Here is a 13,299-nt window from a genome sequence, read left to right on the forward strand (position 1 = left end):
CTGCTGAAAGTTCAACTGGTAACCTTATGGGGATTCCCTTGTATGTTAATTGTTGCTTTTCCCTTGCTGCTTTTAATATTTTTTCTTTGTATTTAATTTTTGATAGTTTGATTAAAATGTGTCTTGGCGTGTTCCTCCTTGAATTTATCCTGTTTGGGACTCTCTGTGCTTCCTGAACTTGATTGACTATTTTCTTTCCCATATTAGGGAAGTTTTCAACTATAATCTCTTCAAATATTTTCTCAGTCCCTTTTTTAATACCTTCTTCTGGGACCCCAGTAATTCGAATGTTGGTGTGTTTAATGCTGTCCCAGACGTCTCTCAGATTGTCCTCAATTCTTGTCATTCTTTTTCCTTTATTCTGCTCTGCGGTAGTTATTTCCACTATTTTATCTTCCAGGTCACTTACCCGTTCTTCTGCCTCAGTTATTCTGCTATTGATTTCTTCTAGAGAATTTTTAATTTCATTTATTGTGTTGTTCATCATTGTTTGTGTGTTCTTTAGGTCTTCTAGGTCCTTGTTAAATATTTCTTGTATTTTCCCCATTCTGTTTCCAAGATTTTGGATCATCTTTACTATCATTACTCTGAAGTCTTTTTCAGGTAGACTGCCTGTTTCCTCCTCATTTGTTTGGTCTGGTGGGTGTTCCCCTTGTGCATCTGCTGTGTATTTCTCTGTCTTCTCATTTTGCTTAACTTACAGTGTTTGGGGTCTGTGTTTCACAGGCTGCAGGTTCATAGTTCCCGTTGTTTTTGGTGTCTGCTCCCAGTGGGTAAGGTTGTTTCAGTGGGTTGTGTACCTCTTCCTGGTAGAGGGGACTGGCACCCATGTTCTGGTGGATGAGGCTGGATCTTGTCTTTCTGGTGGGCAGGGCCACGTCCAGTGGTGTGTTTTGGGGTGTTTGTGAACTTACCATTTTAGGCAGCCTCTCTGCTAATTGGTGGTTTTGTGTTCCTGTCTTGCTAGTTGTTTGGCATAGGGTGTCCAGCACTGTAGCTTGCTGGTTGTTGAGTGCAGCTCGGTCTTAGCGTTGAGGTGGAGATCTCTGGGAAACCTTTCCCTGTTCGATATTCCGTGGGGCCAGGAGGTCTCTGGTGGACTAATGTCCTGAACTTGGCTCTCCCACCTCACAGGCTCAGGCCTGACACCCGACCATCGTACCAAGACCCTGTCAGCCACACGGCTCAGAAGAAAAGGGAGAGAAGAAAAAATTAGAAAGTAGGAAAATAAATAAATAAAATAAAGTTATTAAAATAGAAAAAAATTATTAAAAATAAAAAAACTAGGAAGTAAAAAAAAAAGAGAGAAAGAAAGCAGAGAGCAACCAAACCAAAAAACAAATTCTCCAATGATAACAAGCATTAAAAACTATATTAAAAAAGAAAAACAAAAGGACAGCCAGAACCCTAGGACAAATGGCAAAAGCAAAACTATATAGACAAAACCACACAAAGAAGCTTACACATACTCACAAAATGAGAAAAAGGAAAATATATATATATATAAAAAAAATTTAAAAAGGAAGAGAGCAACCAAATCAATGAACAAATCTACCAATGATAATAAACTCTAAATACTAAACTAAGAATAACATAAAACCAGAAACAAATTAGATGCAGAAAGCAAACCCCAAGCCTGTAGTTGCTCCCAAAGTCCGTCACCTCAATTTTGGGATTATTTGTTGTCTATTCAGGTATTCCACAGATGAAGGATACATCAAGTTGACTGTGGAGATTTAATCCGCTGCTCCCGAGGCTGCTGGGAGCAGCTGCCTCTCTTCTTTGTTCGCACAGCTCCCAGGGGCTCAGCTTTGGATTTGGCTCCACCTCTGCGTGTAGGTTGCCTGAGGGCATCTGTTCCCCGCCCAGACAGGACAGGGTTAAAGGAGCAGATGATTAGGGGGCTCTTTCTCACTCGGGCTCGGGGGAGTGAGGGGTACAAAATGAGGGGCGAGCCTGCGGTGGCCGAGGCCGGCGTGACGTTGCACCAGCCTGAGGCGCACCATGTGTTCTCCCAGGGACGTTGTCCCTGGATCACGGGACCCTGGCAGTGGCGGGCTGCACAGGCTCCCGGGTGGGGAGGTGTGGATAGTGACCTGTGCTCGCACACAGGCTTCTTGTTGGCTGCAGCAGCAGTGTTAGTGTCTCATCCCCATCTCTGGGGTCCGCGCTGATAGCTGTGGCTTGAGCCCATCTCTGGAGCTCGTTTAGGTGTTTCTCTGAATCCCCTCTCCTCGCTCACCCTGAAACAATAATGGTCTCTTACCTCTTAGGCAGGTCCAGACTTTTTCCTAGACTCCCTCCTGGCTAGCTGTGGTGCACTAGCCCCCTTCAGGCTGTGTTCATGCAGCCAACCCCAGTCCTCTCCCTGGGATCTGACCTCCGAAGCCTGAGCCTCAGCGCCCAGCGCTCACCTGCCCCGGCAGCTGAACAGGGAAGCCTGTCAGGCTGGTGAGTGCCGGTCGGCACCCATCCTCTGTGGGGGAATCTCTCCGCTTTGCCCTCTGCACCCCTGTTGCTGTGCTCTCCTCCGTGGCTCCGAAGCTTCCCCCCCAGCTACCCTGCGTCTCCGCCATTGAAGGGGCTTCCTAGTGTGTGGAAACTTTTCCTCCTCCACAGCTCCCTTCCAGAGGTGCAGGTCCCGTCCCTATTCTTTTGTCTCTGTTTTTTCTTTTTTCTTTTGCCCTACCCAGGTGCGTGGGGAGTTTCTTGCCTTTTGGGAAGTCTGAGGTCTTCTGCCAGCGTTCAGTAGGTGTTCTGTAGGAGTTGTTCCACATGTAGATGTAGTTTTGATGTATTTGTGGGGAGGAAGGTGATCTCCCATGTTTTACTCCTCCCCCATCTTGAAGGCGCCCCCCCTTTCGTTGTTATTTAATTATTATTATCATTAAAGTTTTTTCGAATTCTTGTGATATCTTCTTTGATCCATGATTATTTAGAAGTCTGGTCTTTTAGAAGTATGGGGGTTTTCTATATAGTTCATTGATTTCTCACTTAATTCCATTATGAATCAAATACACTATGTATGATTTCAGTCCTTTGAAATTTACTAAAAATTATTTTATGCCACAACATGGCTTATTTATCTTGATGAGAGTTCCATTTATACTTTTAAAAATGTTGTTCAATTGTAGTGTTACTCTAAGTGTCACTTAGGATCATTGATGGTATTGTTTAAATCTTGACTCTGTCTGATTTCTTTCTATTTGTTATACCAGTCACAGAGAGGAGGGTTAAAATCTCTTAACTGTGACTTTGGATTTGTCTGTTTTTCCTTTTAGTCCTGTCAGTTTTTGCTTCATGTATTTTTTTTTTTTTTTTTTTTTTTGCGGTACATGGGCCTCTCACTGCTGTGGCCTCTCGCACTGCGGAGCACAGGCTTTGGACGCGTAGGCTCAGCGGCCATGGCTCACGGGCCTAGCCACTCTGCGGCATGTGGGATCTTCCCAGACCGGGGCACGAACCCGTGTCCCCTGCATTGGCAGGCGGACTCTCAACCACTGTGCCACCAGGGAAGCCCCTGCTTCATGTATTTTGAATCTCTGTTATTAAGTGGTGCACATTTAAATTGTCCTGCTGATGAAGTGACCCTTTTTATAAAATGTGTCTCATATAAACATCACCATATATTCTTATTTCACAGGTGGCATGGTATATTTACTTTTACCATCCTTTTACTTTTGGTCTACCTGCATCTTTAAATTTAAAATGTGTCTCTTGTGGATACCTTTCTATGTCTTACTTAATCTAACAATCATTGTCTTTTCTTTTTTTTTTAATATATTTATTTATTTTTGGCTGTGTTGGGTCTTCATTTCTGTGCGAGGGCTTTCTCTAGTTGTGGTAAGCGGGGGCCACTCTTCATCACAGTGCGCGGGCCTGTCACTGTCGTGGCCTCTCTTGTTGCGGAGCATAGGCTCCAGACACGCATGCTCAGTAGTTGTGGCTCACAGGCCCAGTTGCTCCGCAGCATGTGGGATCTTCCCAGACTAGGGCTCGAACCCATATCCCCTGCATTGGCAGGCAGATTCTCAACCACTGCGCCACCAGGGAAGCCCAACAATCATTGTCTTTTAATTGGAGTATTTAGTTCCTTTATAATTAATGTAGTTCTTAATAATCATTGGGTTTGGGTTACCATTTTTCTATTTCTTTTTTGTCTGTGCTATCTGGTTTTTGTTCCTCTGTTCCTGATTTTCTGACTTCTTTAGATTAATCGAATATATTTATATTTGAATCCACTCTGTTTACTCTCTTGAATTTGTAGCAGTATCACTTAGTATTATTTTCTCAGTGAGTGTTCTCGTGATTACAGTGTATATCCCCTATCATCATCTTCTATTTAGAATGTTACTTAAATTGTAATATTTTACAACTTCATGTGAAATATAGGAACTTTACAACACTATAATTCCATTCACCTACCTCTGTCGTTTGTGCTAGTGTTTTCATATATTTTATTTATAAATATGTATAAACCCCCAAATGTTATTTTTTGCTTTAGACTTTGAGGTTTTTAAAAAAATTATTTTAAAGAATTGAAAAGTAATGTTTTGTATTTACCTACCATTTTTTCCATTTCTGCTCTTCTTTTCCTGTAGACATTTGTCCAGTTGTTTTAGCACCATAAGTTGAAGATACTTTTCTTTCTTCATTGATTTACCTTGGTTTCTTTGTTGAAAATCAAGTGATAAGGTATATGTGTGTCTAACTTTTGGTCTTCTCTAAGCCAGTTCAGTGACTTCATTTCAGATAATCTGTTTTTCAGTTTCATAACTTCGATTTTAAACTCTTTATCTGATAAGTCCAGTATCTGGTTTATATGTAGTTTTGCTTGTGTTAACTTTAAAGTCTTGATTATGGGTCAGTTTTTCCTACTTCTTTGCATGTCTCATGTTTTTTTAGTTGGATGCTGGATATTGTATATAAAATAATACTAGAGTGTAATATAGATAATATTTTCCTTATGAAAGACTCACCCTTTTCTTTCTCTGGTTGCTAAGTTGGGGATCTAATCTCTTCCATATATTAGGAGTTGAGTTGAATAGGTGATAATTTAATTCTTAACATCAAATCACCTCAGGTTTTAAGGAGGGGCAGTCCCCTACCTCAGCAGGTCTTTCAGATATGAGTATGGTGAGACTGTAGGATCTCTCACTGCTTTGCAGCCTTTGCCTGAAACTTCCTGTGCTAGCATGTACTACTCAGCTAAAGACATGAGGGTTAGAATTGGCTAATGAAGAAGACTGTATCTGTGGTTGGGCTTCTCAGATTCCAGTTGCCAGCGTGTGGCCATTAAAATTTCAGCTGGTTTCTCCTTTGGCAAGTACAATCCTACATGTGTTTGTGTCCTAACTTGGCAGATACTCCCAGCAATAAAAATGGTTACCACTCTCTACTTAAATAGGAAGAGCTCATCCTTCTCTAAACTACTTCACTTAGACTTAAATGGATCTATAGTTTTGGGGTCACTTTTTGGTAAAAAATATAATTTTTTTTAGTGTTTCTGATATTTTCTTATTGTAGGAGCAAGGTTTTTTCCAACAGTCTTCTACATTCTAGCCATAAGGGGAACCCTACAGAAGGTACAAATAAAAACACAAGAAGAGCAACTGTATTCTCATTATGAACATAATTCATGCTTGTAGAAAATTTGGAAATACATAGAACATAATAAAGAAACATGAAGGAAGTGTGTATTTTTAAAGTGGAATTGACATAGTACCTATTTCTTTTATTTTTGCTTAATCTCATTTTTACCGTTCTATGTCAAATAAAAGTTAAACAGTATTTTACAGGTTAAAATTATAATGCAGCATTTTGAATTATGCAACAAGTGGATGTTCATTATAAAAAATAAACAGGTAAAACAAGAAACTTTAAACATTATATGTAATTCATAAAAAACAGTACTGCAATGAACATCATAGAAAGATAGGTAGAAAGTGACAGAGGAATTTGCACCTAGGATCTCAGATTCTAGAAATTCTGTTCTTAACTACTGCACTAGACTTCCTCTGGCTCGTTTCAGATGACATGGGGAGAAATGCCTGCCTTTGCAATATATTGCTGAGGTAAGACTTGTTTGGTGATTAGGTAGGGATATGGTTGAAGGAATAATCCATCGTGATTCTCAGTTTTTTGAAGGGTTTGTGAATGCGATTGGTCTGTGTATTCAGTAAATGAGATTCTTTTAAAGCATATGTTTAAGCCTTTTTTGGTATAAAAACAAAATCGTAGATAATTTTAGTTCTTCGGGATTATCTCTGTAATATGAATGCAAAGAAGATAAAACTAAATGATTTTAAGGCCTTTAACTTTCCTGTTCTTCCATATATGCCTTTTGAAAGAATAAGTATTTTTATTTTCTTATTTGAATGATAGTAACTTATGGTTAGTTAACACACTGAAACTTATAAAAGTAAAATATACATTTCTTTGCCGTTAATTTTGCTCAAGAAATTCAAAGTAATTTTAATATTTCTCAAAAAGTTATAGATACTAAGCATGTAACTTATCTCATACCAAAATGAATTCCATTTAGAGAAAATGCTTAAATTAAAAAATGAGACTCTAATTTCTAGGACATGGCATTGAAGAATTTTTAAAATAATCTGAGCAAGAACTATGCAACATATAAAACCATAGAAGAAAAGGTTGATAAATTTGAATATATAAAATTTAAAATGTTACCACTACACACCTGTTAGAATGATCAAAGTCTGAATTCTGCCAAGGATGTGGAGCAACAAGATCATTGCTGATGGGAATGCAAAATGAATGGTACAGCCACTTTGGAAGACAGATTGGCAGACTCTTACAAAACTAAACATACTCTTCCCATGTGATCAGCAGTCATGCTCCTTAGTATTCACCTAAAATAGTTGAAAATTTATGTACACACAGAAACTTGCACATGGATGTTTTTAGTGGCTTTATTCATAATTGCCAAAATTTGGAAGCGACCAAGATGTCCTTCAGTAAGTGAATGAATAAATAAACTGTGGCATATCCAGACAATGGAATGTTATTCAGTGCTAAAATGAAAACTGCTAAATAAAGGCATGAAAATACATGGAACATTAAATGCATATTACAAGTCAAAGAAGCCAATCTGAGAAGGCTACATACTTTATGATTCCAGCTATGTGATGTTCCGGAAAAGGCACAAACAACTATAGAGACCGTAACAAGATCAGTGATTGCTAGGGGCTAGAGGGCAGGGAGGGATGAACAGGTAAGCACAGAAGATTTTTAGGGAAGTGTAATTATTTGGTATGAAACTACAACAGTGAATACATGTCATTATACATTTGTCAAAATTTGTACAAAGTACAGAACCAAGGATGAACCCTAATGTAAATTAAGGGCTTCGAGTGATAATGATGTCTGTGTAGGTTCCTCAGTTACAATAAATTGACGTTGTGGCACGTGACTCTGATGGCAGGCGAGGTTATACATGTATGGGTATATGGGAACTCTTGTAAATTATGCTCAATTTTGCTGTGAACCTAAAACTCTAAAAAATAATGTTATAAAAATTTGTTTTTAACCTTGAACGACCTACCAAAACAAACCAAAAATCTTGGGGAAATGTTTGTAAATGTATGACAAGCCTAATAACTGATTTCTAAATTTAAAACTTACAAATAAAGAGGAAAAAGACAGTAGTTAATAGAAAAGGGACATAAAGAACATGAGTGCACTATTTATAACAAAATAAAAATAAGTAAAATTTTTAAATATCAGAGTTGCCCCATTTAAACCTTTCAGATTGTTATATGTCAGAAGGTAGTGACATGGCATGAAGAAACGCTCATAAACTGTTGGTGGGTCTAAACATTTTGGGAGGGTACTTTGGTACTTATAAAAGTTTAACCTCACATTCCTTTTGATCTAACATTTCCTTGTTGAAAAAATGTATCCTACAAATACCTGCGAACTTGTATGCAAGGTTATGTGCACAAGGATTTCTCTAGATGTTTTAGCTGCAAGTAATAGAAACTAGCTTCAAATAGTGAGATCATTACTTCTCATAACTGGAAGTTCCAGACTTCAGTAGAAGCATGTATGTACGAATAACTAATAGGTTAATCATCATTTAACCTGGCTCTGTTTAAGAAAAAAGTTTCTAAAAACTTCTGTTAGCTAATAAATTTTTAGCTTAATTTAACTTCTAAAAATTTTATATATGATTTTAATCGACTTTCCTTTTCATAATATATAGTTCTAACTTTTATCACATCTGACTGGACTCCTCTTAGTCTAAATTAATGAACTGTGACTCTACTAGTCACTTCTTATAAGTATTTAATAGAGGGAGTAAACAGTTAAAAGATGAAAAATTGGGCAGTTTCCTCCATTTCTAATAGTGGCTTTGTTTATTTTATCTCAGCTTCAGGAAACAGCAGTGAGTTTTAGTTCATTGTTCTAAATATATTTTGACCTTTCATAGCTGTACCTGTTGTGACTTGCCAACAGATTTTTCAAACTGAAGAATAAAAAAAGAACATAAGAACTTTGTTATGGAAGGCTGTTCTGTCTTCTCAAAAATCATTATCACCTGTTCTTTATTTTTGATTCATTTGTTTATGTGGAAATTGCTGTTTCACCTGTGTTGCCTGGTATTTTAGGTCATGGTTATAGTGTGGAGAGGGGAGAGGTCCACAGGGGGCATCTGACCTTATTCTGCATCTATGCCATTGCTATATTTTTAAAGCTTGGGGGCTGTAAGTCATGCTTTTTTGGGTAACATTTTCAAAATATGTAGAGAATAATGATAAGAAAACAAAATTTTTCCTACAATTATAATATTATTTAACAACAATTTACAACAAATATGTTTTAAAATTTAGTTGCATGAAATTGAGTGAAGTAATCTCAGTCACTGTTTTTCTTGTGTCTGTGGTTCTTCCTTCTTTTTCTTATTTTATGTGTTTGTGCCCCCTCCTCCCTTATTTTCTTGATTAGATTTTAGCAAGTTTACCTAAAACTGGAAGAAATGAATACTTTTCTAATAAATATAATTTACTGAAACTGACTCCAGGAAATAGAGCTGCCTGAACAGTCAACCTTCATAGAAGCAATAGAGAAGTGTCTTAGAATAAACCCTAGAAAATTTTTAACTGCAAAGAATTTCACATGGGAATTCTACTGAAATATTAAAGAATGTGTTATTCCAATGCTAAGTAGTTTAAATAAACTGTTACAGAGCATAGAAAAGACTTAAATCTTCTAGCTTGTCTTTATGAGACAGCGTAACATTTGTGCTTGCAACATAAATCTGCAGACCAGTATTGCATACGATTATTGATTCAGAATTCCTAAATAAAGAATTTTCTCTCTCTCATCCTCACAGCCAGCATCATACTTAATGGGCAAATACTAGAAGTAGTTCCTTAAAGTTAAGAGTAAGCCAAGAATTTCTGGTATCACCACTGTTTTATCAAAATGTGACATACCCCAAAATGATTGGTAAATTATATCACATAAAAGTTTTTTTTAATACTGCTTAGTCAAAATTGGGATGAAGAATCATAAGCCAGATGACCAAATATTTACATCCCATACCATGAAAGGACTAATATCACTAAAACAATAAAGAGCCTTCTGTATATCAGTGAGAAAAGTGATCAACACCACAATAGAAAATTGAGCAAAAGAAAAGAACAGACTATTCACAGGAAGGAAATAAAATATAAACAAGTATTCAACTGCTCAGTGTCATTTATAAGAGAGATACAAATTAAAACTATACTTGTTAAGACCTTGTTCTTACTTATCAACAATAGCACATGAGCCTCCCCTATTTATGTTGTTGCTGGGAATGTAAACTGGTACAACCTCTATAGATGACAATTTTGGCAAAATTTATCAAATTACAGATGGACAACCCTTTGATTTGGCAGTTTCTCTTTTAGAGCCTACCCTTAAGATACAATTGAGAATGTGCATAGTGTGCGAGATTAGTTATTGGAATCTTGGTTCTTAAAGCAAAAGATTGAAGATAACCTGAATATCCATCAATATGGGATCATAATATTCCATAATGTAATGTTATGCAGCTAATAGATGAATGGATGGATGGATGGATAAATAGATACATAAGTAAAAGGGAAACACATCAACATCTCTGATAGAATAAGTAATATAAAAGCAAAGTTCAGAACTGTGTTACCATTTGTACATAAAAAGCAGGAGGCACAGAACACAATATATTATATGGTTTGAAGAATATTTCTGGAAAGGTACACAAAGAACTGGCAACATTGGATGCCTTTGGAAGAGGGTAGCTTGAAGCCAGGACTTTTTTGTATCTTTTATCTATTGAAGCTTCCAAAATTAAACTTCCATTAAGCAGTTGTATATTTTGAATCCTTGGTATGTAAATTATCTGTGTATCATCTGTGACCATTACAACCAGATACAATCAGTTTTATTATTTATTTGGTTAGAACTTATGGAAATACTTTTACAGCTGGTTTAAAATTGAATCTTTTGTTTCAGGATCTCCAGCAGAACTATCTCCTACTACTCTTTCCCCTGTTAATCATAGTTTGGGTAAGTTGCAAATACTTTTCCCCTACTGTTTTTATACCTTTTTAATTAAATGTCCTTTCTGGTAATTATTTTCCATATATATGAGAAAGAGATCCCAGCGAATAATCAAATGATTGTTCAACTTAGTGCTTTCTAAAAATGATACTGATAATGTGCCTCAATATTACTAAAACTCTTTTCTCCTGGCACATACAAGAAGTTAATAATCTTTTTATTCATGGAAATCATATTCATGAAAAATGTTCTTATATGGCTAGATTTTTATGTATATATTTAGTTTCTGATGTATTTTATAATAGCAATTATTCATATGAGATGTGTGTATAAATATATATAGACATATATCACTCACATGTACATGTAGTATGGGAGATGATATATATATGTGATAGCTAATACATATGTATATATGTGTGTATACGGTCTGTAGTTTACTCTTGGTCTTCATTTTACCTCACTATTTCACAATTCCTTTTCAGTTTCTACACATTGGAATTTGTTCTACAAAATTGTCATTTTTTTCCCATGATATTGCTTATGATGCATTTTAATCAAAATGACAGCACTTAAATACATGTGATCCTCATTTTCCCATGAAATATGTAGATTCTTTTGATTTATATTGTTTCCACTTGCATACTGTATGTTTTCTTTTTTTTTTTTTGTATGTTTTATTACTTTCTGTTTCTTGTGTATATTTGGGTTTTCTATTTTTGTAACTAGGGTAACTCAGTGAGAATCTCATGTTAAAATAGACAAATGTCAAAAATATGTTGTATTTTGTATCCTATCATGACATCTTTTTTTCCCCTGTGGCTTTTGACTCATTAATCTTTGCTTCAGCTTTGTTCTACTCTGTCCTACCCAAAATTAACTTTATAATGCAAATTGACTGTGGCACAAGCAGGGTAAAACTACTGTTAGAATAAATGATCCACCATAAAGTCTAAGAAAGCTGTTTGAAGATTAGAATGACTTAATGAGATAGGGGATATTTGAGAAATTGAAAATCTGGAGTGCTCTTTGGAATCTGGAGTTCGTGATGTAGATGTTAAGTCTGTTTCCTGGGCTGTTGCCAGTGTAGGCTGGCATAGAACATGTAAAGGTGATGATATTCAGTCTATTCTTGGCTTGAGGTGGCTTGAATTATTCACACACATTTCTTTTATGTGTTTGTTTTTTCTGCCCCAGATTTGCAGCCTGTTACTTATTCAGAACCTGCATTTTGGTGTTCAATAGCGTATTACGAATTAAACCAGAGGGTTGGAGAGACCTTCCATGCATCACAGCCCTCACTCACCGTAGACGGCTTCACAGATCCATCAAATTCAGAGAGGTTCTGCCTAGGTTTACTCTCTAACGTCAACAGAAATGCTACAGTAGAAATGACAAGAAGACATATAGGTATGTTTTTTTCCCTTATGTGAAAAACCAGTGCCATATACTCATAATGTGAGCATTATGTGGTTTACCACATCAAGAGATTGTGTGCAAAAAAGCCTGCCTTCTCTCTCCCACCTTAAGGGCAGTCATGTTGAAGTGCACAGCTTCACAGCTTTTAGTAGATCCTGGTGATCCTTCTGTCTGTGAACTTTTATCTTGAGCTTCTGTTAATTTGGCACCCTCGATACTGGGAAGTCCTTCAATAAATACGTGTTAAAATAACTTTACTCTGCTGAGCCTCTACCAGTCATAAAATTGTCATGTTCAGATTTTAGGGATGTAATTTTAACAAATCATGAGTTTTTTTTTTCAGTTTGTTTACATCTCCTAGTTTTTTCCCCCTTTCAGTGAATTCATATGTCAGATCTGCACACTGTTAATCTGATGCAGGATATCTAAAACAAGAACGACCATTTAATTTGTTCAAAAATAATTCATAGAATCTCAAAATGTGGTAATCCCAGGCACCCTTTCAGCAAGTTGGTGAGGTAAAAACAATTTTCACAGTGGTACTAAGATGCTGTTTGCCATTTTCACTCTTGTTCTCTCTTGACTGTACAGTGAAGTATTCCAGAGGCTTACAAGGCTTACGATTTTGCAAGGAATTAAACGTAGACTCTGATGAGAATTCTACTGTCTTCTCTTAAGCCAGACATTAAGGATATTTGCAAAAATATAAAACATTGCTACTCTTCTCACTAATTTTTTCTTTGGTTTGCAAAATAGTTATTTTTCACAAACTTGTTTATGTTAATATGTAGTGGGTTTATTATTTTGATTTTCAAATGAATTAATTTTTTTGAATCTCAGTTTTCACACATAATATGGTAAGTTTGCATAGATGTAATCCACATAAACAACAACTCTTTGGGTCGTCAGTAGTTTTTTGACAATGAGGTAAAAAATAGTTTGAGCGCCACAAAAATAACTAACATAGTTCTCATCACCTTAAAGTAACTTCTTTTGATAATAATTTGCTTCTGTTCATTTAATTAACCATCACCTCCTATGAGAAATAATGCTGATCACTAAAGAGTCAATGTGATATTGCAAAGTGCTAGTGACTTCAGAGGTCTGTTAGTTGGCTCCATGTGGAATTTCTCAAATCTTGCTTGATGTGTATATTTTATATCATCTTCCTAAGGTACTCAGGTATCTTATAGGTGAGGAAGGCCTCTGAATATCTGCCCTCTTTTCAGTAAAACAGTTCTGATTTTTCCATGTTCTAATTAGGGCTCTGCATAAACATTTAACAAAAGGTTTACCCTACCTTATTTACTTCTGTACAAAATTTTA

General features: G+C 36.4%; 1 protein-coding gene across 3 annotated transcripts in view; it reads left to right on the plus strand.

The window, feature by feature from the left end:
* The window catches only part of SMAD2 (SMAD family member 2), a 104,333-nt gene that overhangs the window by 77,507 nt on the left and 13,527 nt on the right, over positions 1-13,299 (plus strand). For 2 of the 3 annotated variants that reach the window (XM_067699159.1, XM_067699161.1), the window contains 2 exons: positions 10,507-10,560; positions 11,752-11,964. In XM_067699159.1, the coding sequence (XP_067555260.1) occupies positions 10,507-10,560; positions 11,752-11,964 (267 nt within the window). The remainder of the gene's footprint in view (positions 1-10,506; positions 10,561-11,751; positions 11,965-13,299) is intronic. The other variant, XM_067699160.1, reaches the window with a different exon arrangement.

The sequence above is a fragment of the Pseudorca crassidens genome, chromosome 12, assembly GCF_039906515.1.
Source record: "Pseudorca crassidens isolate mPseCra1 chromosome 12, mPseCra1.hap1, whole genome shotgun sequence".
Lineage (NCBI taxonomy): Eukaryota > Metazoa > Chordata > Mammalia > Artiodactyla > Delphinidae > Pseudorca > Pseudorca crassidens.